Genomic DNA, 27,595 nt, shown 5'->3' with positions numbered 1-27,595 from the left:
CGCTAATCCTGGAATCAAAGGTATCACACATGCATTCCTTAAGTAAGCAATACGTGCAGTTGCTCTGTTTTTTTTAATAAGCTGCATTTTCTGTATAATTATTTACTTATAGAGTCTCTTGTGCAATGCCAGTGCTCTGAATATACACCCACAGGAGGTGATGTACAGCAAACGTTCGGGTCAATTCAGTAAAACATTTGAGTGTGGGAAGTAGCACTACAGCAGTACTCTTTAAAGTACTTTTACGTGGCTCTGTGAATCGGCCCCAAAACGTCTCAGTCCATATTAGTAAAGGAGTAAAGAGGGCCCAGTCCTTTTTGTGTGTACTAATTGTGCATGAATATTAAATGAATTGTGCAATTCTAGTCCCATTTTAGATGCTTTGGGGCAAATTTACAAAAGGCACTTAAGAGCACATAAAAGCCTCCTACAAGACTACTAATTTATTTCGTGAATAGGGCCCTTTGTAATTATTTCCTTGTCTGTCATTCTCTGGTCTCTGCGTTCATTCTTACTTGGTTCACTCTTATTCTCTTTGTTATTTTGTTTTTTTTCCTCCTAAGCAAACACTCATTCTCACTCAGCCGCTTTGTCTCTCAATCTTTCTTTGTTTCTCTTCTTTAGTTTTCTATCTCTCTCTCTTCATCACCAGCTCTCCTTGATTACATTTTAAAATGTACTACGTCGTGTCAAGTATAACAAAAATTTGCAGGACATACAAAACCTGAAAATATCTGGTACACGTATGTTTGCTTTATTTTCATATGTTGGCAAACCGTGCATCTGCATTATTAAACATAATCACTGTAACTGATATAAAATAAATTATTTGAAACTATCTGTTTTGCTGATCGAAATACAGAACTCTTCGGTGGTGAAGGATCTTTATAGCCACCATACAGATTACCAACCAGAAACCTCAGTTTCCAAATGAAAGGGTTGGGCACTATTATCACAACCATGATGTTAGGTCATCTTCTAACTACTGGTTGGTAGAAATCCCCTTAAAGAAACCCTGCTTTGGTGGACGCTTATTCCAGTGCTTACTTTGTAAAAGAATAAGTAGCAGGGGTCTCATTTTTCGCAGAAGCCCTCCGGCGCAGCTATCTGCCTTCACAAATCTTCCGAACACCTCTACTTGTCCGGACTCCTACTTGCCCCCATTCCACTGTTACGGCAAAACAGATATTGTAGTCAAGCCTTCGCCTACATCTTCTAAAGCATGGAACGTTGATGCACTACACATCAAGGCCTCATCCTCACTTCTTGAATTCCACAAGTAGCTGAAGACCTGTTTTTTAGTAGCCCCACTAGGCCCTAGGTTTGACTAGGCTCACACCTGCTCAGCGCCAGGATACCGTCCCGGGTGATAGTGCGCTCTACAAATCTTCCATAAGGTAAGGTTTGATGAGATAAGCTAAGGTAAGATAACATGGTTGCTAACTAACGAGATTGTCCTAGCCCTTATATCTCATTCTTACAAGTCCGTTTTCATCCTTGCTTTCTACCGATGTGACTGATTTTCTGCTCCTCCTTCGTTCCCTTTTTGCTGCCTTTCTCTCACTTGTTCTAAATCAAAGGCTGGTGATCAAAAATAAGTCCCTGTCCCCAAAAAAGTGTGCCCCACCAGCAAACGCTAACTCAAATTAAGTTCTAGCTCATTCTCAGGTCAGGCAATTTATGTAGGGGATTCACTGCTTTCGGCAATTTCTAATATAGAAGATCTACAAATCCTTCTTCGATCATTTCCATGTGCAGTCTAGCTGAGGTAGCAGCCATTGCTGTCTGCGACTACTCTGGCACAAGCACATTAGTCTGGCGCAGGCACACAACCTTTACGCGTATGCCATCTAGAACACTTTTTTATTGGAACCTGCGCAACGTCTTAGCCTTTTTCTCAGTGGTGTGGAGAGTGAGCTGTAGGGTCTAATGCAAGAGGGTAAATAGGCCCACTGCCCTCTGGTTGGGTACTAAAATACTCCAATATTTGGGTTTCAGGCGGCCCATCACACGCGAGCCAATATTGCCGCACACTAATATCTTGCCTTTCTGATATTTGTTAAGAATTGCTCCCGCCAAGTATCGATGTGTGAAGGTACTATGTTCAGCTTTAAGAGCATCTTTATGCGTAAGCCAGTTCGGCTGCTACTTTTTTCCTTTTTAGCTTTGCTAAGTTTCACCCACCCTTCTTTGTCACTTACACTAACATTTTACGTACAAGTGCCAGGGACCTTTTTGGCATGCTGACTCCATACATATCCTTCACTAACGAAGCCTAATATCTGGTATTGTAATACATTTGGCTAGAAGGCCCTTCTTCTACCAGCAAATATTCAATTTATGAGCCTCATTTGCCCTATCACTAAGATTCAATATCCTGAAACGCAAATAACACAGACGTAGCCTGACCGTAAGTACGGCACATAAATCACATATAACTAAAGACATGCTACGCTAACATCCGCAGCACAAAATGGGATACAAAGCTTAACATATATGCATTTGCCCTTCTTCTTTCGTTGAAGAAAATAGTAGCTTTCAGCATTAACATAAAGTTTACATCCCCTCACGAAATATTAGAGGAAGTCATGGGTTGTCATCACACAATGTCTAATCTTCAAAGCGACGAGTGTACCATTAATGACTTCATTAGCGAGCTCAACCCAGGAGCTGTTTACGGGAAATCTAAGGGCTGCGTAAGTGCTGTACGGCCTTAAAACAGATCCTGTGGATAACCTCTTCTGTTATGTATAAACCATCATAGCATAGTAGTGATGTATGTATATTAGGCAATCTAAAAGAACAAAGGTGTTCGTCAGAAACATTGGTTCCCACCTGGCAGAGATTGTTAGCAATTGTAATTGGGTATAGTAACGTAGACCAGACCAACAGGAAAATCCCTTGTTTCCTGGGAAAGAAATTGACGAGAACAACAATTTGCAGCAGTTGAATTGGAAGGAAGGATGGGAAGAACTGGAAACGGAGTGCAGCCGCTCTATTCTTCCAAGGTCCCTATGGATTCTGTCTTCTTCTGCTGCTCCGGCTTGTTCTATGCAGCGATGACTTGGATACGGAGATTGGATAATCTCAAACATGTAGAAACTTATTATCACCAGTCAGTGATATTACGTTCACTGGAAACACAGATTTTTAGATTTGAGCCATTGACGGTGCCTATATTGCTAATTAGAGGTGGGGTAAATAAATGATTGCTTTAGCAAGTACATTTACAATGTAACTGTTAACCAAAGTTTTTCAAGAAAACGGCCATATGGAGAGAACCAAAGAACACTGGGTGAAAGTCCATTCTAAAACCAGAAAAGACACTGGACAATGAAACTGAAGTTGGTGTGGTGCATTTTGGGACCTTCCATCCATTACAAATTGTTTAAGTAGAAACAAAGCAACCTGTGCACTGCCAGTTGCATTTACTGCAACTAGACCCCATCTAAAAAGTCCCCTTCACTGCTATCCCTTAAGAGTGATGCATCAATTAATACCAAGGCATTAATTAAGGCAAAAAAATGACAGATATGTCAAAAGCCACAACCAAACATCACAACTGTACGATGCATTTGTTCCAATTTATTATACCATATTACAGGCAAAAAGGGTAGCTTTTTAGGCCTCATTCCTAGCTTGCTGGTACTAACGGGTGCAGAAATAACCTAGTACAAATACAATCTGTACATAATATTCGTTGTGTTTTTGCACCCAATCCCTAGTTTTTTGGTGCACAAGGAGGATTAGCCAATATGCTTTGGAGCAATACCCGTCTCAAATGTTTAAAAAGTGCCTCATCATGAGAGCAAAATTAATTGCCAATTTCGAAAACTAACCACAATACTTGCCAATCTACAACCTTAATTCCAGAATTAAACCCTTCCCGGGAGGCTTCTGTAAAAAGCTGTAAAATACAACATTAAAGCAATTCTCTTCTAGAAGGAAATAATTTACTGTATGCTGAAAACTTGAAAACACGTACTGTTTCCTTGTGAAAATGCTTTGCACGTGCATTACTATTACACCACTGTCATATTCTTGCTACAACTAAATATGTACTCTTGAAACGTTAAAATCAAAGCCGCGGTTATAGATTTGGAAAAGCTGCAGAGGTAACAGACTTGTGCCTCCCAAGACACAACATAATATGCTGGTTGGTATGGACGTTGCTCTTTTGTGGTTTGTGTTGGTGGCTAGTGATGTCAGCACAAGTGTGAAACACGCAGGCAAGCACGTAGATAAAGACAATCCAGAAGGTTATATAAGAGAAGTGCAAACAATCCTGGCCCACACGTCCCGCCAACACCCTTCCCACAACTTAATGTCTTCTTAGCAAAACACATTTTAATTACGTTTGAGGTCGCCTACGACGGCCTTGGTTTACGTACTTACCACCAAAAAGAGATGAGACTGCAACAGCTGGGAGGAAACAACAGCTGAACTTCGCCCACACGTTAAAGAAACCTCGCAATGGGCCACATAAAATCCAGGCACGCAGATACACACACACAAGCACACACTCTGTGTCTAAGTCTTTAATAAACAATGAAAAAACAAATCCAACCGTAGTGGGTATAAACATGTGAGGCCTCAAAAACCCCCAAAACTGCCGGTGATAAATTACTGATCTACCCAGATTACAGTTGGAGGGGACTGTAAACTCATAGGTACCACAATTATGAGGCCCTTCAGCTGGTGTGACGTGTGACAATACAACCACTGGGAGATACCACTGACTACAAATACCACCAGGGTTCCAAAAGCAGCCCGAAGAACAAACATTGTCCATCTTATCTAGCAGCGAAATAAATGTCGCCAGGAGTGCACATGTTCACCAATGTTGGTAAAAATACCATAACATATTTAGAATTCAGGGAAAAGGATACGGCCAATTCAGCAGAAGAAACCCCTCCGCCATTACTTGATTCCTGAACGACCACATATAACTCATGCTTAACACTGCAGGCCCTGGTTAAGAGTTTCACCATTTTTTGTTAATCTCAAGCCGATCTTACTCTGTGTAATGTTTGCCATCTTTTTGGGCAGTAGTTTGTCACCCTTTGTGGATTACTGATTTAAATGCAAATACTGTCAGCTGTAATGTCTGTACGTTAATCTTTAATGTTATCACACGTAATACGTGGGTACAGTGGATTCTGCTTGAAGGCAGTATTTTCCCCATCTTTATTGGGCAGTATATTACTGCAGTTGGTTATTAGAAATTGATATCATCAGTGTTCTTACCTTCCATCTCAAAAGTCTGCTGCGTGCTGCCAAAGTCAAAAACCAATGAAAACACTTTTGTTTCATATGTGTTGGCATGCTATGTTGTACGCTTGTGGATGGGTTATTGCCTTCTGGTATTTGAACAGTGTTGGCGTGGGATGATGCGTGCTCAAAGATGGGTTACTGCCTTCTGGTATTTGAATGGTGTTGATGTGGGATGCTGCGTGCTCATGGATGGGTTACTGCCTTCTGGTATTTAAATAGTGTTGGTGAGGGATGTTGAGTGCTCATGGATTGGTTACTGCCTTCTTGTATTTGAATAGTTTCGGTATGGGATGCTGCGTGCTCATGGATGGGTTACTGCCTTCTGGTATTTGAATAGTGTTGACTTGGGATGCTACATGCTCAAGGATGGGTTACCTCCTTCTGTATTTGAACACTGTTGGCGGGGGATGCTGCGTGCTCATGGTGGGTTACTGCTTTCTGATATTTTAATAGTATTAGTGAGGGATGTTGCATGCTCATGGATGGGTTACTGCCTTCTGGTATTTGAATAGAGTTGGCGTGGGGTGCTGCATGCTCACGGATGGGTTACTACCTTCTGGTATTTGAATAGTGTTGGTGTGGGATGCTGCGGGCTCATAGATGGATTACTGCCTTCTGGTATTTGAATAGTGTTTACTTGGGATGCTACGTGCTCAAGGATGGGTTACTGCCTTCTGGTATTTGAATAGTGTTGGCATGGGCTGCTGCGTGCTCAAGGATGGGTTACTGCTTTCTTTTATTTGAATAGTGTTGGCGTGGGATTCTGTATGTTCATGGATGGGTTACCGCCTTCTGGTATTTGAATGGTGTTGGTGTGGGATGCCATGTGCTTATGGATGGGTTACTGCCTTCTAGGATTTGAATAGTGTTGGCGTGGGATACTGCGTGCTCATGGATGGGTTACTGAAGACTTTTGCAATGCCTTAGCAGTAGTGATTCACTTTTGGAAATTTGAACATATTAGAGTTTGGTAATAATTATGACCCAATCGCTATTGACTAAAGGGAGTCTGAGTGGAATGACACAAGTCAAGGCATGGGCTGTGCGCTCTCAGGCTCTTTAAGACTGCTTTAATGACTTTGTGTTTTCATAATCGGCTTCTAAGCCATGAATAATGGCTACAGGGGGAATACCGGAACACTAATCAGGAACTGATGCACATGGCTTCATGAATCATAAGTTTCTTACGTTGGCTTGCAAGACAAAGGGATTGGAAGTCCCTTTGTCTCGCCAGCTGCAGAGTGGATCAACAATCCGGCCTTTGGGAGACACATTGATTCTTGAGTGCCAGTGAAATAAAGGAAGTGCCTGTAAACTACGGAAGAGACTAAACAGCTTGGCACCAACCAAGGGAAACATCACGTAGACATGGGCACGATTCTGGGCTGGCAGATGGACAGGATTATGCTCTGAGAGGAGGTTGTGCAGAACTGCACATAGCCTGTTGGCACCTGGCCCACTGCAGTCTTCTAGACGTAACAAGGTTCAATACTTGCTCTTCTGTGCTAACGACATACTTCTTTTGATCACACTTACATGTATGAACTGCATTTATAGATTCATTTATCAATTTTTCGGTAAGTATGTACTATGTTGTTGTTCTATAACGCCAGACACCATTTGTTCATGACAAAAACCCTGAAGGTTATAATAAGCATCAGTGCCTCTAGGTATACATTTTTTTAACCTGAAATTCAGAATCTTGCGTTCGACAAAGTGTCGCAAAAAAGTTTGCTCATTCTTAAACTGACCCGAGGTCCATCGTGGTGGTTTGTCCTGGAATCGAAACTGTCATGGAATTTTCTACGTGGTGCACTCTATGTTTGACAACTGAGCTCGCATTAATATTTCCATACAACTATGTTCTTCACGAAATCGGCCAGGTCATAAGAGTATTCAGTAACCTCGGATCCATGAACTGATTATGCTCTTATAATGGAGTCCAGCAAGACCAAGCCGACCTTACATAGATTGCTGTGTGCCTGCACCTTGTACCAGACTGTACTATTTCTTATAGATGATCATCAATAATTTAGAAGAAATTAGAGAAAAATAGAAGCCATTATCAGTTTAACTTTAACCTCTATGCCCCTTTTTCACATTTTTGCAGGTGTTTTCAAGGAAATAAACACCCTAGCAGCTGAACATAGAAATCTCAGCATACAGCAGCCACTTTAAAGGCAAGATGGAACCTCATCACGGATTGATTCAGAGCGCTTATTGTGTTTCTACTGCTAATATGTATACATTATTCTCCCATGGAATAGTGGTCATAGTGAGGAGGCTGAGATGAAGGAGAAGGCCACAGATGAATCACGGAACCTCCAGGTGGCAGGAGTTCCAAAGGTCAAAAGAGGGTCAGCAAGTAAACTTAGTCAGGGCTGGAATACCCTCATGTAGGCCATAGTGACTCACATCAAATCAGGATGTTCATCATGCTGACTGGTGTCGAGGAGCACTGCTCTGTTAAGTTGAGCACTTTCCCTAAAAATGCTTGGCCTTCATGCATCCAGGTTAACTGCACACTGACAAGGAGGTGCACTGAAGCTACAGTTGTTCTATGTTCTACAGAATATTTATAAACCAACTGTAGCAAACTCATATCAAGGTGGACAATTTACTGGGATCATATTTAATATGTTTATTCACATGAAATATCGAGACCGAGAAAATACAAAAACTGAAAACAACAGGAAAAACGCATGCAATCCACAATGCCACTTTAAGCCTGATGTTGTGTCTTTGATAGACAATGTCACTGTTAAACTTACTAAAGTTTCAAAGTATCTCAATATTTTCGCAGACAATTACTGAAAATAAAAAGTGTCTGTCCCCTACGGAAAATGCACACAGCCACATCGTGTGCCTGCTCCACGACTCCAGGTGAATTCCTTTCGTGAAGGGCAGCTGGGTTGTTGGCATGTGTACAATCATTGGGTCGGGTTGTGTGAAGTACTAGTCACAATAGACTCACATCTTATCTGCACTGAAAGAATTAAAACATGATGTGACCTAGATGGTATCTGAACGCCTAACATCTGATAAGACGGCTGAGGGAGCTACGAAGGATGTGCAAACAGAAGGCCGCGGCTCAAATCTCAGCAAAACCAGCCTCGATTTCTTCCTGGTGAGGACAATGAGAATACATCGGTTTCAGTTGGTTATTCGCAGAACCTGAAATTTTCAATACTACAAAACCCAAGTCAAAAAAGTGTCACATTGCTAAAAATAACGGAGTTATTGTCATGTTACTCCTACAGAGACCGATTGGCCCATAGTGAAAATTAGAGCCTCCCTACACAGCTTAGAACCTCTCGAAGGCCATAGGTGGGACTGAGACAGAAAACGGCCTTTGTCACCAAATAGAAATGCCCCCATTAGCAAATCAGATAGCTAAACAAGTGGCCCATATTTTCAAATTTGGGCTGTTTGCAACTTGTAAACGCAAGCTGTAAAGGTGTTTTACATGGCTTGGTGACTGCATGCATGTGTTCTTGCTGCTGTGGTAATTATCAGGGAAATCAATGTTTAAAAAAAACGGCCTACATACATGCTGGCAATAAGAGCTGGAGCAGAAACAATTATATGTCGGGCTAGGGTATATAAGCTGTTTTGTGTTGAAATCTCCCACCTTCCTCAGATAACCGTTCTCCCTCTGTGCTCGCTGTCCGAGCACATCTTGCAGCCAATGGGAACTGCATATTTGCATTCTCACTTTCTCCCTCATCAGTTCTCCTATCTCCTCGTCTAGCCCCTTCCTCCCTACTTCACGGAGCGCAGCAAACCACCAACAAAGACACATGCGGTTCAGTTCGCCTCATCTTGTGGCTGTAGCAGTTCTCGCGCACTGTAGTACATAAAGACGCTGAAAGGTCAGGGTCAGAAGGATGCTGTGAGAAACTCTCCTCCGCACAGTGGTTGTTGAGCACGTCACCCCGGGAGGGCGGGGGAGAGGGGCTGTGAAGCCGGGCTGTGAAGCCAGCTGTTACTGAAGGAAGCGTGCAGCTTGCCAGAGCAGAAGCTGCTGCTGAAAAAAAAACAGACCAGCACACCGGAAATGCGGGTGCAGAGGTCCAGCCCTTAGTCACGAAAAGTACCCACCTAACTCAGGGTGTTACTTCTGTACTGACAACCAGAAAAGGCCATTCAGTGGAAGGCATCACCTCAACCACAAAACCTCTATGCAGGGGCGGATGTATTCGAAGTAATGTTGTCTCAGTCCTGGAATCTCCCCTGCCCCTCTTTTTTTGCCCTTTGGCAACCTTTGCTGCTTTGTAGGGGCAGTGGCGCGCCCCTTGCTGAGGGGGCAGCTGCCTAGAATTGCCTTATCCAGGGTTCCAAGATGGAATATTACACGCAGGCGTTGTGTATTTTTACAAGAGGCTCTCGCTGCGTGAAATTCCGTAGACACACGCGTTGTCTCTTTCTAAAACAATGGTTCTGAATCTGAATTAGGTTTGGAAATTGTTCTTGCCCGGCGCGGGCTCTGGCCGGCTCCGTCGTCAGCCGCCCCCACGGCTTGTTGTTGCAAGCCTGTACTTTTGACTAAGTCCGCCAGGAAGGAGACAGGAAATTCAAGTCACACTTTCAGCAGCTGCGCCAGGCCTACTATCATCCTCCAATGACGTAGTTTGGCAAGAGACACAGGGCAGGACCCGGGCTCGCGCTGAGGTCAGATGCAGAGGTCGGTCTTTATGGTGTTTTTGCGCTGGGACTCCTGTTGCGTCTGTGTGCTCTTTTCCCTTCCTTGCCTCGGCCCTTTCCATTCCTCCTGCACAATCTGAAGCCAACACATCCTGTTTGCTAAACATCTGCGTTTTTTTCCCCTAAGGAACAAGTCAAGTTTGTCATTTTTTTTCTACACATTTTATGGGATAATCAAAGGTTAATGGTATGTAAGATGAAAAAAATCACATATTACATGTGCAGAAAAAATATGAAAATAGATCTTCACACCCCCCTATAAACAGTCTGTTTCCAGAACGTGGCATTTACATTTTCGGTTAACAGGCACATTTGCTAGATTTGGTATATAATGGAGTATCTCAGCTAGTGTAAAGGTCACCCGCCCTCCCACACACCCATGCCCTCATGTGAGGACGTCTCTCTCCCCTTCTTGGCTTTCAGTTTAAGGTGGCTGACCCCACCTAACAAAGAAAATAAAATGACCAAGTCAAAACGTCTGGGTTTGCATTTTCAGTCCTGACTACGGTATTTAAAAAACCTAATGCAGGGGAAAAAACTATTACTGTGAAAAAAAGAAACCAATTTTTTTGTATACAATCATCTCCGAGACGAAAAATGTAATATTTGATGCCTGGAAGCTTTTGAGATGGAAAATAGTCCTCCATGCATGTCAATGCAAGCACTTTGTAGAAGGCAGAATGATATACCTACAACATAAGGCAAAAGAGGAAAAAATGTGGATGAAATCAGTGTATATTTTTAAGAAATGTTAAAATAGGTCGTCAGACAGTTGCGCTGTCAAACTAGACCCAAAAAAGGTTGCCAAGCTCATCCCCAGAAATGCCATAATAGCACACTTCGAATCTGTTTATGAAATCCGTTATAGTCAGTGCTTTAAATGGGTCGGTACTGGCCGGTACGGAGTATCAGCACATTTTTATTTTGAGAGGGAGAGTACGGCACTTCTCAAGAGAAATGCTATACTTTTAATTGGAGAGTACTGGCACTTCTCAGAAACAAGCAGGTACTCTGGTACAGAGTACCTGCACTTCTATTTTTCCATTTCAAGCACTGGTTACAGTGCAACTTCAGGGATAGATGGGGGCCAGGGCCCCTGAACAATGATGCCCATAAGCTTGTGCCTGAGGACAAAATAAGAAAATGCAAAGGTGCATTATTTCCGGTGTTAGTCTCACTAAAGGACCAGAATATCAAGAGTGATTTTGTCTTTGCGGTGGGACTCGGAAGCACAAAGACTAATATTCATTACTTGCCTTCTGTACCCATGGAACAGCAGACATTCCTCCATCATTCTCGGGTGGCTTACTGACTGGGTCCTTGAAGCCCATCGCCCCAATGCCCATGTGACAAACGTGTCAGCTGTGGCCCCTATGGCTCAAATGACAAACTTCAGAGCTAACTCGCCATGCTTGTTCTACTAACACTCTAAGGTGAAGGGACGAATGGTTCAGTCCATCAATCAATGAACCTGCATGGTGTATCTAAGAGAACTGGACGTCCTAGCGTGAGAACTGAGTAAAAGGTTAATTGTTGGTTAGTAAGTCTAGGTGTGGCTACCCTTAGCTTCCCATTGCTTGGTCAAGAAAGTGTGGATCTACCCTTGGGCTGACGTGAACTAGGAAAGTGGAGTAGGCTTTCGAATGATCATCACCTGTAAGACCTCAGATCACAGGTACACTCAACGTTTTGTATATCAAAGGCATTGCATTTTATTGTGGCAGTTCATTTTAGATCAGAGCCTGGTGCCTTCCATGACAGCCTATATCACATATCCATCTTTGTTCATAACGCAAACAAATAATACACAAGACTCTCAGAACTAAATTTGACCAATAGTAGTAAGGTTTCCAAAATGCAAAAGAGCAATACACTCCTAGGACATTGTTTTATACATATATATATATATATATATATATATATCAAGATGCACAAATGTTAGTCAACAATCAAAACACATTTGTTATTTTTAATGCAGTATTGCTAGTTTTTTACATCATTGGTATATCATAGGTGAAATTAGAGCTTTTTTTGTTGGCATGATGTATAATTCGTACGGCATCATACAACATTATTTTCCAGAATGTCACTAATTTTTTAGTTAATCCTTACTCTACCAGGTTTACGAAGAAGGAGATTCCCAGTAAAATTAATATGGATCAATAGACTTAAATGTTTCATTATGTTTGATAAAATGCATCAATAAAATAGTGCTAGCAGTGAAACGGACAATGCTCATGATTGTGGCAATTGCAGGCATAGGCCTGAACGCAGCTAGACCAAGTGGAGGTAAACATGACAAACAGACTCTCTAGATGGTAACTGACCCTCCACATGCAAGTATATCAAATTAAACATTACACAACAAATCTCAGATGTATGTATATTAGGAATTGCAGTGACCTGGCTGAAATCCTGGTGTGGGAGTTTGTGGGGGGTACCAGTATACCCTTAAGGCAATTTGTCATCAAGAAAATAGCTTCATTTGAAAAAGTTAAAAAACGATTTTTTTGTGTGGAATCTTTTTATTAGGTAACTCTGTTATAATGCTCCTAATTTGCCACAATAAATTAGTAAATCATTTGAACAACTTTGAAGGAAATATGTAGTATCACATTGAATATGACGAGGCCCATAATTTACAAGAATTGTCTGTGTCCTGGCTGAGTGTTTGTTCGGCTCTCTTCGCGAGTGGCAGAATGAGAGCACTATGTGCTTTTAAAATACCCCTCACACACTAAGAATCCCTTAGTGTCATGCTTCATCATAGGGGTCTTCCCGTCCCTCTACGGGGCGGGGCGTGCTACGACCTACGAGCTACGCGGGAGCACTGATATTAATAACAATAGGCTATGTGTGGTGTAGGACAATGATAAGTGATAAGAGTGTAGGGACCTAAATACGTGAATGTAAAAAAAAGTTTAAAGAGAGGTAGAACAGAATACGTTAACTACCTAGTCGACATGACATGTCATGTCAACTAGGTAGTTAACGTATTCTGTTCTACCTCTCAAACCCCCTTTTTTATTGTTCCCAGCTAAGGAAGCCATTAAATCAATTTTTTCCAATAGCCAGGGGATTTTTAACTTTTTTTTTACATTCACGTATTTAGGTCCCTACACTCTTATCACTTATCACTGTCCTACACCACACATAGCCTATCGTCATTAATATCAGTGCTCCTGCGTAGCTCGTAGCAGGGAAGACCCCTGCCTGACACTAAGGGATTCTTAGTGTGTGAGGGGTATTTTAAAAGCACATAGTGCTCTCATTCTGCTACTCGCGAAGAGAGCCAGTCCCACTTCCCTTCACTGCATAGTTGAAAATACACATAAAATTATTTGTTCACTTCAGATTGATAGAATCTCATTGTTTCTTCATATCGTTTTGGAGGGTGATTCTATCACCACTACCTCTACACTTCCTCAATTGTTCTTTGGATGAGTGTTTGTTCACCAACATCTAAATGAGAGGAGAATGTGTGACTATCCCCATCTGTGTTAGAGACGGCAATGTGGCAGACACACAGGCTGTAGAAATTGTTAAAAGGCATAGCATTCCATATTTGTGTATTACCAGGTGAAGAAAAATAGGTGCCACCTCATTTGTGAGCTCAGCTTCCAGTTTAACAGAACACAATCCAGAATCATCTCTAGTCACAGCTACACTAAGTTCTTGGCAGTGTTGATTGGAGCAGTATCTTCAACTATGTTGGGGCAGTCAATTAGACAATGCGGCATGCATGCACATAAGCTGCTTGCAGCAACCAGGACAGAGGTGGGCAGATGGCCACATATCGTAATAAATAACCAGGATATTGTACTGCACCCAAACACTACACCTCATCTTGTATGCAAATTCCCTGAGCCAAGCTGATCCCATCAAGGCCTTGAAGACTTCAGTGGGTACTACAGGATGCAGTGTCCAGTTCGACAAGCGGTGCTGAGAGAAATGATTCAGAAGGAGGAAGGGTTCAAGGAGGAGACATGTACCACTAGAGACAATGCTCAGAATAATGGGAAGACCTGACAGCCCTTCTTAGAGGGCACACAATGAGCATTATGTGAGTCCTGACGGACAGTCAAAATACTTCATAACGTTTTTCTGTAAAGCGTTATATCACTGAAGTACTGTAGAGTAAATTAATATTAGTGGATGCTACAAGACCATTTGAGTTAGTGGTTATAAAATACAGAGGCTTAATGCCACAATGCACAGTGTCCAACAAGAGACCCTTCTTCAGTTTGCATTGATTCAATAGGCAAAATGATCCGTGGTGTTTCTCCACAAAACAACTAGATATAAACCAAGTCTTTCTTTAGCTCCATCTTATGGTGTATTTAAAGCAAGGCCTGCGTCAGCCACCACACTTCATACCTAGGTGTATGGTGTGCTTCCGGATGGACCTGTGTGTCATAAGATATAAAAACAATGATGTTCCACATCCTAACAAGGTTCAGAATCAATTGATGAACCCATTTAAAAAACATAGACTATTTTTTGAGAAGGGGCATCTTGGGGAAACTGCCATGATTTTAATATTGGGAGTAATCATGCACATGGCCAAGTTAATGAAGGAGAACACATCACATTGTTAAAAACTTAATGAAATGGGTATTTCTTGTGGATAATGAAGCATACACGCAAGCCTCCTTTTAAAGCTCTGCGACACTTGATATTTATAGAAACATGTCGTGTTTAATCATTTCTTGTCCCATGTTGAACTTGCAGAAAAGGAATCAGCTTGGTTTGTGTACTTCTTTAACATGTTTGTCGTGGGAATTTAATGCACATGGTGGCACACGTGAAGCAGCGCTACCCACAATCGAAGATGAAGAGCGATCTTCAGCAGTAAACTGATGGGGAGAAAAGTGCAAACACCTTAAAGTGGGCTTTCTTAGTGTAGGAGGCGTATTGTGAATTAGTACGGCAGCCATTTGCCAAGACTGGTATCTAACACGCGTGGTGCTGGGTTACAATGCATCCTCTTGCTGTTGTGGCTGGTACCAAATAATGTATGTTTCTCAGTTTTCCATTTGAGTTAGTAGCAAAAATGGATAGAAGAATATGAATGGAACCACGCGACCCAATGCATCTTTTAAGACATATATCACAACAACTGGCTTCACATGCACATTTAACTCGTGTGCTAACAAAAAAAAGGCTGCAAACCAGGAACATAAGTCGAGCTGCTGGTGTTTCTGAAGGAGGAAGAAAGCAGGTACCAGCTAGGTGACAACATATAAACATCACATGAATCAGTGTTGCATCCGCTATGTGCCTGTCTCTCGAAAATCTCTTTTTGCACATAACTGCATAATGTGCCCCAAAGGGCGGGCTGATCTACACGAAAATGAAGAGACTGTCTGACAATCCTGTGTCTCTGAAGGCCTGGCAGTTAGGGGAAGAATCCGGCACATCTCAGGCACACCTAACCATTACTGTCTCTGCTCCACCCCCTACCGGAGTTTGATAAGCTCCGGGCTGTCGCAGAATCCGCCAATTTCCCACTAGGTCACGTCACATTTGCAAGTTAAAGTACATTGTATAACTGTAAAAGCATCATTCTTTTTTTGCTGGACGGCACAGGGGGCTAAATTATGTTGCTGTGATCTGTGCGAACAAAGCCGCAAATTGGAATCTCAACACGCATGCATTAGCAGTAAATATACAAAACATTCAAGTCAGTGTGCTGTATCATCAATGTGTGCTGGCCATAACACTGGTTTGCACCGTCGCATCGTGGTTCTGTGATTTATGCAACTGATAAAATCAGTGTGCGCGCCAGCGTGTGTTTTACAAGACATTTTGTTAAGTATACTTCATAAAATGTGCACCAACTGGTGAGGATGCTGGAGATCAGTGCATGAATCACAGAAATACTTTGCGCATTGGCAAGTGCGCAAACGCAGGCGCGCAACCCCCTTTTGCGCAGGCACACACGCCATGGCTCCATGTTACTATTGCCCCCCACAGATACCCGGCTGCCCCAATAAACAGCGCCTTACCTTGTTCGAGGCCATTTCACTGACGGAGCGGTATGTCTGGATGGTCTCCAGCTGGTCCAGACACCAGTCCAGTTCTTCCAGCGTCTCCATTGCTAACTTTTGATAGGACTCCTCTGCAAATAAACAGACAGACATGTAGTCAGGCTCGAGGGGCGGCAGGCTGTCCAGAGCAGGGTCGCCGCTGGAGGCAAAGCAGACAGGGCTGTACGTGGGGCAGTGCTCCTTCATCATGCGCCCCTCTGCTCTCCTACACTGCTTTGAGACAGGTCACTTCCCCTCAAACACTGCTGCTGCCTACTGACTCTACTGACTGCTGGCGCTAGAACTGAGATGTCAGTTAATAGGGCCAGGAAACTTCCTCTGACAGAGGGACGGGGCGGGGCGAGCCGTGTCAGTCTCTTCTGTATAAACACACGCGCTGAGGGGAAGTTCCTCGGCGGCAGCGGCTTTCTCACCTCAGGATGAGTCACGAGGGCGGCCGCGGCGCGAGCGCCGGGACCTGGAGTGACGCCGCGCTTCGTAAGAAAGGCGCGAGCGTGCAAGGCCTTTCCTTTCTTTCTTACTCGGTGCAGGGAAGAGGTTCAGACTTGCCAGGAACGAGACGCCTGCGGTCATGCGTTCGGTTTCGTGTATAGTGCGTGTTCAGATTTTTAATACCACAAATCTCCCCCCATCTCCTCCCAAGGTCAGGTTGGCGGCTCTGCGAAGTCAGGTGCCAAGGGAAGGCCTCGCCGAGCACATCTCAATCCCAGCGAATCTGTGTTTACTGGTTTGCATGAGGACGGGCCAAATGGGGTATCTAAGTGGGTCCAAAGCGTTCTTTCTAGTACCTGCCAAGTGCCAAGATCATACTACGTTTGTGGTGCATCTCCAAATCAATAGTGCGACAGGAGCAGTGTCGCCAAAGTGGTGGTGGGAGAGGCCCACTGCAACCCAGTTACAGCTGTTTTTGTTTGCTACCACACCAATGTGTGGGGAGGCCCATTTTCCTTGCCTCATTGAATCCCATGGTGACCCTGTTACGCTGCTGCACAAAATGATGGTACAAAGACCACCCTTCCACATATATTTCTTTAGTATTTTATTTACCACATGTCTTCAGTGTCAAGTGTATGAATAGGGCACATTTTAGGGTTCTGGCTCTCCCTCTATCCAGTTGCCTGCAAAGACATGGACAGCTCAAACTTATGCTTATTATTACAATTAACCATTACATGTCCATATAATGTAATGGCGGCTACTCCGCTGAGGCATAGGAGCATCGCCCTACTGCTTTTAGCAGTGCAAAGAAGGACAAATGAAATGATAATAACTTGATGTTACTTTCATTTTATTTGTTCCTGCTACTTGGCAGCTTTGCTGAATTGTGCACGGGCCAGGGATGCTTTCCTCTCAGAGCAGGGGGAATCAGTGGTGGGCACTCAGTAAGGTGAGCAATGACTGTTTGGGCGGCACTCACGGGGCGGCCAAACAGTCATGCGCACGTTGCATGTTCTCCACCCAGGATGCATTACAGTCCCTGGCTGAGTGCCGAACCATGGCCCTCAGACCAATCACAACGCTGTAGTGCAGCATTGTTATTAGCTATAGGGAGCTTGGGAGCCTGGGTGCTTCCTGCTTGCACAGAAGCCTGAAAGAAGATGGAGTAGAGGCAGCGGCCAGCTGGCTGGCAGGTAAGTAATTTCTTTTGTGTGTAAACCCCCATTCCCCATCTTCGCCCCTCCCCGCTGCACTTCTGCTTCCCTGGAGCCGCCACCTTTGATATACTTAGTTTACATACTGCTATTATGTCTTTATACCCTCCCCAATATGTAGCCCACCTAATTACTACTATTTATACTCTGTGAAGTACTCTGATGCCTTCGGGTCAAGTTTGCGCTTCATAAACCTCAATAAGTAAATTAAATTAAAGACAATATGGGTTGGTTTGTAAAGGCCTCAATCAGCTTTCATTTTTTTTGTTATAAAAGATTACATTTTATTGAATGATACCAAAACAGTTCAGTTATATACAGGTGTTGCTACCTTATGACTGTGGCCGACTAACTACCATTCATGGATTGTTAATGCACTGCAATTCGCTCTCCAGAAGCATAAAGGGATTTTTAACTTCAATTTTAATGCTAGAAAACACACAGTCGGACACACTACAGAGGTTGCTGGGTGAGCTGTCAGCCATCACTCCCACACCTTAACCATAAGAGATTCTTCCATAGCAAAGTCAAGTTTATTATTCATGATTTAGTGAATTAAAACCTTTACATGATGTAAGAACTGCTCAGCATTAACCAGTACACAATCAGTTAAAAGAACAAGGGCATGATAAAACAGGAGGTTACTTCAAAATATGTCCTACTTAATACAGGTAGACACAAGGTATAGTGCTAGGGCTTATGCTCTTCTGTAATTGTCCTTAATGCTACCTAAAAAGCTAATGTGAAGCAAATAAAACTGAAGAAAGGGTCGGATTTTTCCAGAGTTAAACAATTAAAAAGTGCAGTTGCATGCTAATCTCTAAAGTTCTCATTAAGTCTCCTCAGTTGAGAAAGACGAACACATGGTAAAGTACTGGTGCATGGAAAGTGTAGATGAAAAGGGGATAGCCTTTAGGACATATTTTCTCTATTTCATTGTGCGACCACTTTAAATTGTTGTTCCACAGTGGTAGTGAATTTTACCAGGCAAGCTATTACTCAGAGGCTCCGACCTTGCAAGTAGAACAGCAAGGCTTGGCGGCATATTCTTACTCCGCTAGCATTTAAGAGATTGCGTAAAAGCTTTTGGCGCGCCGGTTGCAAAATGTGGCATGTGCATGTGCAAGAAAGATTAGTCCGGTCCCTGACACAGCCTGCATGACTGTGACATCGGTTCTGGGGCCCAGGGTGGCATTGCAACCTTTGTTGATAACAGGCGGAGTCTTAATGCTAAAAATCTAGATTTATAAAAGCCTTTAATGGTTTTGAAGAGATAGCTCTGTGGTGTTGGCGATTTGTATGTATTGATGCATAACCACAAGTGTACACGTGTTTACACTTGTGGAGGCGCTCTTTATCTTGCGCCCAGGATAATAGCTTTGTTTGTTTGTGCACTGCGATTTTAAAAGTGTGATGTGGTAAGTGTGTTTCCCACAGATGTTGTGAGGCCAGCCTTTCTAATGCCAGGGGTGTAACACAGGCCCCGCATCCCCTGCGGTGCGGGGGGGGGGCCCCAAGCTACAGGGGGCCCCCTCAGCACAGTACTTTGGACAGAGAGCCCCTGATTGAGCTCAGAGGGGACCCCTCTGTATACCTTGCAGGGGAGTCTGCTCAAGTTTCGTTACGCCACTGTTTAAGGCCTCACTTCTCGCCTTGGCCCAACAGTTCGTTTGACTGTTATCCTGAATCTCTTTTCAGATTAGTGCTTTTAAAGTGTTTGGAGGGCCCATTCTTAGGGGTGACAGGTACTTGAGGAGGGCACTTTGCTGTGCTAGATCTTGCTCATGGCGCCCAAATTCTAACCAGATTTGTGCAGGTGACGTGTCTTGTGTGAGATGGAATAGCAGATGGCCCTTGTTCAGAAATAGACTTAACTTTCCTGGGAATGCAACTGATCTGTAAAACAGCATTGGAATCAGCGTTCTTTGATTGCTGTCAGAGTTAGTTTTCAAAATGGCGTAGGAAATCTGCTGTGTAGTTTTTGAACGGCGACAAAAGGTGAAGCAAGGGGAGTCTTTAGTGAGTTTAGAAAAAGCCTAGGAGAGTGACACTCATGTAGCCAAACCCGAAGGTATTTATAGCTGGCACTCCTTTCTAGTGTGCAGCTTCCCAGGTACCATTTGCCCCTTCTTTTTGCGGCTGTTCCCGAAGATGACTTTTAGTTTTGTGTAAGTTAAGTCTGATCTGGTTTGTTGCACTGTAAAGAGCCAGAGTGTTAAGCAAGTTTTGCAGGCCAAAGGGAGTTAAATTCATGAGAACTATATTGTCTGCATATTGAAGTGACGTCAACAGATTTTTCCCAGATTTGAGGGTGTGAGTGAGCTTCATCCAAAGCTATGCTCAGACCTGAGGTGAACAGGTTGAACAGTGTTGGATCAAATACACAGCCTTGTTTTAGTCCTCGTCTTGTTGGAATTTTTGTACTTAGGCCCTTATTTGTGCCCAGGCTAATTTTTGCCCAAGTTTCAGTCTACAACATGAGGGTGATGCTGGTGAATGATGATCTTACAAATATCAGCTAGTGCCACTTAGAGGCAGACTGGCATTGCTAGATCTCACTGCGAGAAATTAAATGTATAGCTTTGCGCTCTTGAAAAGTGAGAAGTGGGGGTTGTCACACGTTTGTGCTGCATGGGAAGGCCAAGGAAGAGGCATAACTAAGACATGATATATGAAGTAATTGACACCCAAACATCAGTGCTTTACGTTGGAGCACTGACACCTTGGTCACTAAGTTGAGGTAGGCTGCTTGGCAGAAATGGACTGCTCAATTGCTGCTTTATGCCTCCCCCTGCCCACCCCGTAATCACTTCCACATAGACTGCAGGTTGTGTCCAGTGGAATTTACATTGGTTGTGCACAATCTCATAGACTTTAACGTGAAAACATATTAGGAGTGCTTAATATGTGCAGGTGGTTGCAAGTGTTTGGGATGGACATTCATTCTTGAGGACCAGGATTAATGTTATTTCATAACACTGTAACCAAGAGCAATAGATTGGAAGGGAGCAAGAAGATGGAAGATACATATGGGAAATTATGACATAGCTATACATCAAAGCTGAACAAGCAATGGAAGCGTCAACAAGTCTCAGCTGTAACAGGCCGAGCTATTGGCTTTTCCCATGATTGTTTTTGCATTGGCGTAAGCTAATTCTAAAATGTCTGCCAGTGCGTCATGGCATATGCTTGGACATGGGTGGACATCTTGGAATAGGGTTTCTATGAAAGAAAAGCCATTCCAAAATGATTGTCCAGTATACACAGGAAGCCATTCCAAGATGACTGTCCAGCATACACATAAGCAAGCAAATGTATGCTTGCATTGTGGCACACACATGTGCATGTGTCCTGATTTACCAATGATCATTTTCACATTTGTGACTTATCATTCCAAAACGCTACAATGATGAATAAAAAATTAAGTGTGTGGGGGCAAGAACATTCTAGTGAGTGACCCATTAGCACTTTGCAACCCCTGGGATGTCTTAAAAGAAAGTACAAACTTCAGAATGGAGTGCAGCACAAAGAGTGGGACCGGGGAGCAACAGATGCATGGAAGAGAAGGAAAATACAAAAAGGGACAGGGGTAGGCGGAAAGCAAAGAAGGGAGTAGGGTACAAATCAGCAAGCAGGCTTGGGGTTGATGGCAAGAGAAATTGGAAGCAACAGGGGGTTTGGAGGGAGAAAGCAGTAACAGAAAGTGGCTGAGTGAGGATGGTATGAGGATCAAGAAAACACATACAATATAAAGGAGTCATGAAAAGAAAAGAGTCCCCTAAAGTCAGCATGGAAGGCCGCAAACCATCCAGTCAGAACACTGAGATCGAAATTCTCCTGCGAGAGACAAACAAAAGAATGGGGGGAGCAAAGCCATCAAATCAAGAGAAGAGACTTTCTATAAATGACACAGCTATAAAATGATGAGCAAAAGGCTGACCCAAAACCACTCAAAGTGGACGTAACGTGTTGGAAACATTACATCTGAAACATATAACTGAAGCTTACAAAGAACCAGAAGAGTTAGGTAACGAGACCGGAAGTGCGAGGTGATGAAAGAAGAAGGGATGAGGTGGAATCAAGACTAGGCTGCCTTAATATATGGCAACCCTTGTATTCAGTAGCTCTGGTGGCAGGATCCCGTGAGCAACTTTGATTCCCCCCAAACACTGCATATTAATTTCATTACCTGTTCAACATGACTCATAAGCAGCATATGCATATTGTTAGTCACCCACATAATTAGAACTGCCTTGAGTTTCTGCAGCTTATAAGCACTTATTTTGTAGCTCAGAAGACTGTTGTGGTAGCCTTAGCAAGTATGGATTGTGAGTTAGAACATACATGCATTTCAAAACTTGATTGTTGCCCTGCGCAATACAGGAGCTATATCTCTGTGCTTCATGAAAGCCATAGCTATACAACAACCATATGGACCTCATCTTTTTTTGATAATCAATTTTATTGATATTTTAAGAACAAGCAAATTCATTGGTAGCCCGTGAATTTCTTCCGGGGTGAAAGGGTGATCCAAGGTATCAGCGGTTTCCTGGGGGAGACACAGCAGCTGGGTACCGGTCTCCTCCAGCAGTCCAGCCAGGGAGGCGCCGGGAGGGTGAGCAGCGTATAAGGCCGCATAATTGCTCGCAAAAGTTTGCGTAATGGCCGATGACGTCACCTGGCGGGACCCTGAGACCGTCCGAATCTCCGGGATGATACGGTTAGCTAGTATGACACTAGGTTGTGGAGAAGTTTGCCATTTTTGTCCGCCCATCCATAAATACGTGCCACCGAGGAGCGCCAGAGCAGTTTAGCGGACTCCAGGGAGATCTGCAGACTCTCTTCACGGACCAATGCTAGTTGTCTAGAGGAGTCATCGCTACCATTGGTCAGCTGGACACGTTCCAGCTGCACAGCCTGAGTCTCCAGCTGCACAAGCCGGGCGGCCTGGTCCATGCGTTTCGCGTGGACCAGTCCTCTGGCCACACCCCGAACAACCGCCTTACTGGCCTCCCATAACGTCCCCGGTGAAGGGACCGAGCCAATATTAATGGAGAAATAGTGACATAATTCCTGTCCGAGGGATTCCACCAGCGTAGAGTCCTGCAGGAACCAGGCGTTCAGCCGCCAGGTCGCCCTTGGGCCCGCAGCGGAGGACCCAATGTGGAGAGAGATAGGGGAGTGGTCTGAGATCCCTCTGGGAAATATATCCGCCCCAGACACCAGTTGGCAGTCCTTGGCGGGCATTAGAACAAGGTCTATACGGGAGTGAGTATGGTGAGTGGCCGATGTGTGGGTGTACTGCTCCCTACGGGGGTTCCACACCCTCCAGACGTCGCAGAGGCCCACGGCCGAAGACCAGCCGGATAGGCTCTTCGCAGAGGCCAACCGATGCGCCGACGGGGCCCCCGTCGCATCGTGAGGTCAGGAGCAGTCACAATGTTGGGAAGCCTGAAGGTGGAACCTCGGGCGTTGCAAGTGGTGGCGATCATGTCCCTTCCTCCACACCAGATCCACATATCACAGGGGTCTCAGAGAGGTCAGAGTCTGACATGGCCCGTCGCAGAGTTTCACTGGGCCCGGGGGCGCTGTCCAGGTCGATTAAGGAGGAAGCTAGGTGGGGGGAAGCGGATCCCCACCTCTGGGTCTGGACCGGCGAGCGCCGGGACTGCGCCCCCACGACCGGGAACCACCCCCCCTCCCCAGCGGTCGCCTCGCCTCCGAGACACGGCCCGGCGCCGCTGGGGCTTCGGCGCAACCTGGTTTGGCTGCGGTAGGGCCCTCAGGGCAGGATAAAGGGCCGTCCCCGGCAGGTGGGGCCGCTCCTCCGTGAGCCAGGTCCACACGGCCCGGTGGGACTCAAAGAAGAATGTCTTTCCCTGGAAGATCACTTTGAGCCGGGCAGGGAAGAGGAGCCCGTAGCGAAGGCCCATCGTCCCCTGAGTTTTTGTTTGACTTGATCGTAGGATCGGCGTTGTGTTTGCACTTCCCTGGAGTAATCCGGAAAGATCATAATTTTGGAGTTCTGGAAGTGCAGCGGCCCCAGCTCCCTGGCCGCCAATATAAAGCGTCTCTGTCCCGGAAGTTGAAGATTCTAAGGATGATGGGACGAGCAGGGGCACCAGGCGGGTGTTTAGGAGCAAGAGAGCGATGGGCCTGCTCCACCGCGAACCAGTGAGAAAGTTTCTCTTTGGGCATCCAGGAGCAGTTCCAGGTCTCTATGAAGGTGGCAGTGCGGTCCTTCTCCACTCCCTCCGGAAAACCCAGGAGGCGCAGGTTGTTTCGACGCACCCTATTTTCGGCATCTTCAGTGCAACTCGGAGGTCTGCGTCTGAAGGCGGGCCACCTGGCATTTGAGGATACCCTTGTTATCCTCCACCGTGGAGATGCGGGACTCCGCCTTGTTGATGCGCGCCGTGGCCTTACGGAGGTCTTGGCGAATTAAGGCCACGTCCACCCGCACCTCTCCTATCTTACTCTCTATGGAGGCCTGCGACGTGCTAATCGCCTGAAGGATGGTCGAGAGGTCTCCCCCGGCGAGGCCAGCTATGGCTGAAGGTCAGCCACTTGGGCCCCAATCGGACGTAGTAAACTGCTCCATTGTAGTTTGGGTTGTGGGAGCGGGGGCTTGAGTGGCGTGAGACCTACCCATGGTCCCCCCCTTGAACAAGCGTGTTCAAGGGGGAAAGGGGAGGCCCAGCCGGTGTCCCCGCCACCCGATATAGTGGCCGAACCCTCTTCCCACACACCCCACCTGTCAGCCCTGAAGACACTCCAGTCCTCAAGGCACCCTCAACAGCAGCCAACAGCAATTCCAGGCACCCAGGGGGGGATATCCGGGGGGGGAGGAGAGAGAAGTGGGGGTGCCACCCGATGAGATGCCCGACTTACCCCCGCACCGAACCGCGGCGCGCTGCTCCGCTGAGGAGACGGTGGAGGGAGATGGGCCGCCACCGTAGTTTGCCTGGGCCTTCTACCAGAGTCTCAGGCCCCAGGGGATGGGCACACTATGACCTAGGTGTCCGGGCCAAGGTCCGCAGCACACCGTCCCGGCCCCGGGGAGCACCAAACAACCGGAGTCCACTTTAGTCACCTCCCACTCAGATCTGCAGGTCTGCGCACTCCTGCTCCACACCTCCAAAATGGCATAGGGCACGAACAAAATCCAAAGCCCAAGAGGGAAGGAAGTCCTCGGGTGCAGCTCTCCTCAAACCATTGCGGGCCTACTGATATCTAGCAACCTCCTGCACGATGCTCCCGACGGCGGCCTGCTCACCAGGGCAGAACTGATGATAAAAGGCTGGCAGGCCACCTCGCAGGAGCTCACATGCGCGACCCAGGCAGCCCGGAACAGGCCCAGGGCAGGCGGCCCGGCGCGGACCCACAGCCACAACACACTCTGCCGGGGGCCCCACACCGCAGTCTCTCCACGACCGTGCAGGCCCACATGTCCAGTCGGCGTCAGGCACACCCGAGCCAATTTGACCAATAGCCTTGTATATCTTCTTTACCCCAGTTGCTGATCCATCCTTTAACTAGCGCCGAGACGCCCACGGGTATTCGCCGCGCTGTACAAATGTCAATAAATAAATAAATAAATAAATAAACACAGTCTAGCTACTCAGCACTGGCTCTAGTCCGCTCCCCGCAGCCCCACCAGCGGGCCTCCCTCGGCGCCGGGCCGCCCACAGGTCAGGCCGGCCCAGCCATCACCGTTCGCCGCGGCACAGCTAGTGGTCGCGCCCGCGCCGCCCACAGCTCCGGAACCGGCCCAACAGCCTCCCGAGGCCGCCTCGTCTCTGGGGGGCAGGCGCGCCTCTCACCTTCTCCGGGCGCCTCTTCTGCTTCCAGGGACCACCCCTGTAGGTCGCTGGCTCCGCCGGTTCGAACAGGGTACCACCGCGGCCCCAAGGCGGGAAGGGCGATCGTCCAAGTGTTCCGCCATCGCTAGACGGACTCACAGGCAGCGGGGAGGAGAGCGCCGGATCGCCAGGGCTGGCACCACAGGGCCCGGGATAGGACATCGTCGGGGCCGCCATTTTGAGCGGCCCGGGCTGCAAACAGAGAGTAGCCCCGCGGAGACAGCAGAGACCCGGAGCGGCTCCCCAGGGACAACAGGGGACAGCAGACAGCACGGGGAGTCACGGCAGGTAGGTGGGGAAGGTAGATGCAAGCTGTTAGTGGCGGATGCGAGGCGGATGATGGAGGGGGTCCGGAGCACTCTCAGATTGCGACCGCCATCTTGATGCCTCAAGCCACGCCCCCCATGGACCTTATCTAAGGTTCACTCAGACTAGTACTGAATGCAGCAAGGTTGCTGGTGACCTGAACAGGATTTGCAGTGTGTAATTTGATAGTTATCTTAAATGTCAGTAAAATGTGCACATCGTCAGCTTTCTCTCTATCCTTTCTATGGTGGGTGAGGGATTTCATCCTAACAAAGTAATTCCCCCAATAGCACCTCAAGACAATCTTTAGTGTCTCTTTCTTGTTTAGTTTGGTATTCTAGACCCGAGGATTCTTTGTGTTTGCTATTTACTGTTTGGGGACCTAATCCTTGCCGGTTCTAAAACATCCCTCGGACCCCCCTTCCTCTTCTGTGTAAATGGAAACATCCTCTTCATGGTAATGGACATGCATCCCTGCCCTGAATTTCCTAACTGTACTGATGTCTGGATCCCTAATGCGCATGTTGTTTTCATAGGCAAACACGGATCAGGCGTGTGTGCAATAACATAGGCCTCTCTCACAGATTGCACCCTGTTGGACCAGGAGGGGTGCCCAAAGCACTACTCTCATAGTAGTGAAAAGCTACTGCCTTCACCAGGAGTTAAACAGCATGAGCGCAGTGGTGACAGCATACCGTGTAACAATCAGTAGGAGTGAGCATGTCCTTTTTAACCTGAGTCACTGGAGTGACATCTACATCCTCACCCAGTTAAAGTTCCACTGCTATGTGCTTAACTCACCCTTGGCCTACATTGGTTTAGTGCTTACTGCCCACGACTAGTATATCTGCGCTGGGTGTATGTGTGCCTGGGAAGGGTACAATACAGGGATAATGTAATACTGTGCAGTATTTGCGTGCTGCATGCATGTAAAGGATGTACATGTCCCTATGAGTGCTACAATACATGAAGTATGTAGTGTGCGCAAATTAAATGTATCTGCTGGGTGTATGTGTGCCTATGAATGGTACAATACATGAAAGATACAGTGATGTGCAGTGTGTGTATTCTATCTACAAGCACTGGATGCATGTCTGCCTGTGCATGGCACAGTACATAGATGACCCTAGGTTCCATTTTATGAGACCCAGGCCTGCATGGTGAAACATGAAGAGAGCAGGTAGAGGAATCCACCCAGACAGATTTGTGTATTGCTACAATTCTTAAAAGCTGGTGGGATACACAGTGAAGAGAGGAGAGCCAGGTTCCACCCCATACACTTCAAAGGATGCCCTTTGATTCAGTGAGAGGTCACAAGGAAGGGGCCGGGCTCATCCCAGGATGGTGATGGGGCTGATAAAAGAATCATAAAGAGAAGCGCTGGAGCCCTGGGCTAACCTTTTGCGACACATATCACTGTGGCTGACATCCATTTGTGAAGTCTAGGACTATAAGAAGGGGAGCTTGAGACCTACAAAATTGTCATCTGCCAAGCAGCCAGACAGGGTGTGTGTACAGAGAAGATACAGTACCCCATATGCCATGGGAGGTCACCAGGAACAACAAGACGTGCAGCATGATCAACACTCCTCTGCTGGAGAAGTGAGGCCGCTGTGGGAGCACCTGCCCAACATCATCAAGCGAAGGGACCCAGTTCTGCATTTTTGCATCGCCCTCATACCCCCCACTGTGGGACAGATCAGACACTTACCCTGCATGGAGAAGCCACAGAGAGCCTCCATTTGTT

The 27,595-nt window shown here is 45.9% G+C and overlaps 1 protein-coding gene across 2 annotated transcripts in view; it reads right to left on the bottom strand.

Moving 5' to 3' along the window:
- PDE4B (phosphodiesterase 4B) overlaps positions 1-27,595 on the bottom strand; it is an 804,711-nt gene that overhangs the window by 29,508 nt on the left and 747,608 nt on the right. For both annotated transcript variants that reach the window (XM_086953749.1, XM_086953754.1), the window contains exon 6: positions 15,987-16,099. In XM_086953749.1, the coding sequence (XP_086809875.1) occupies positions 15,987-16,099 (113 nt within the window). The remainder of the gene's footprint in view (positions 1-15,986; positions 16,100-27,595) is intronic.

The sequence above is a fragment of the Lissotriton vulgaris genome, chromosome 1_1 (genome assembly GCF_964263255.1).
Source record: "Lissotriton vulgaris chromosome 1_1, aLisVul1.2, whole genome shotgun sequence".
Taxonomy (NCBI): Eukaryota; Metazoa; Chordata; class Amphibia; order Caudata; family Salamandridae; genus Lissotriton; species Lissotriton vulgaris.
This window is presented reverse-complemented; position numbering and strand designations above follow the sequence as displayed.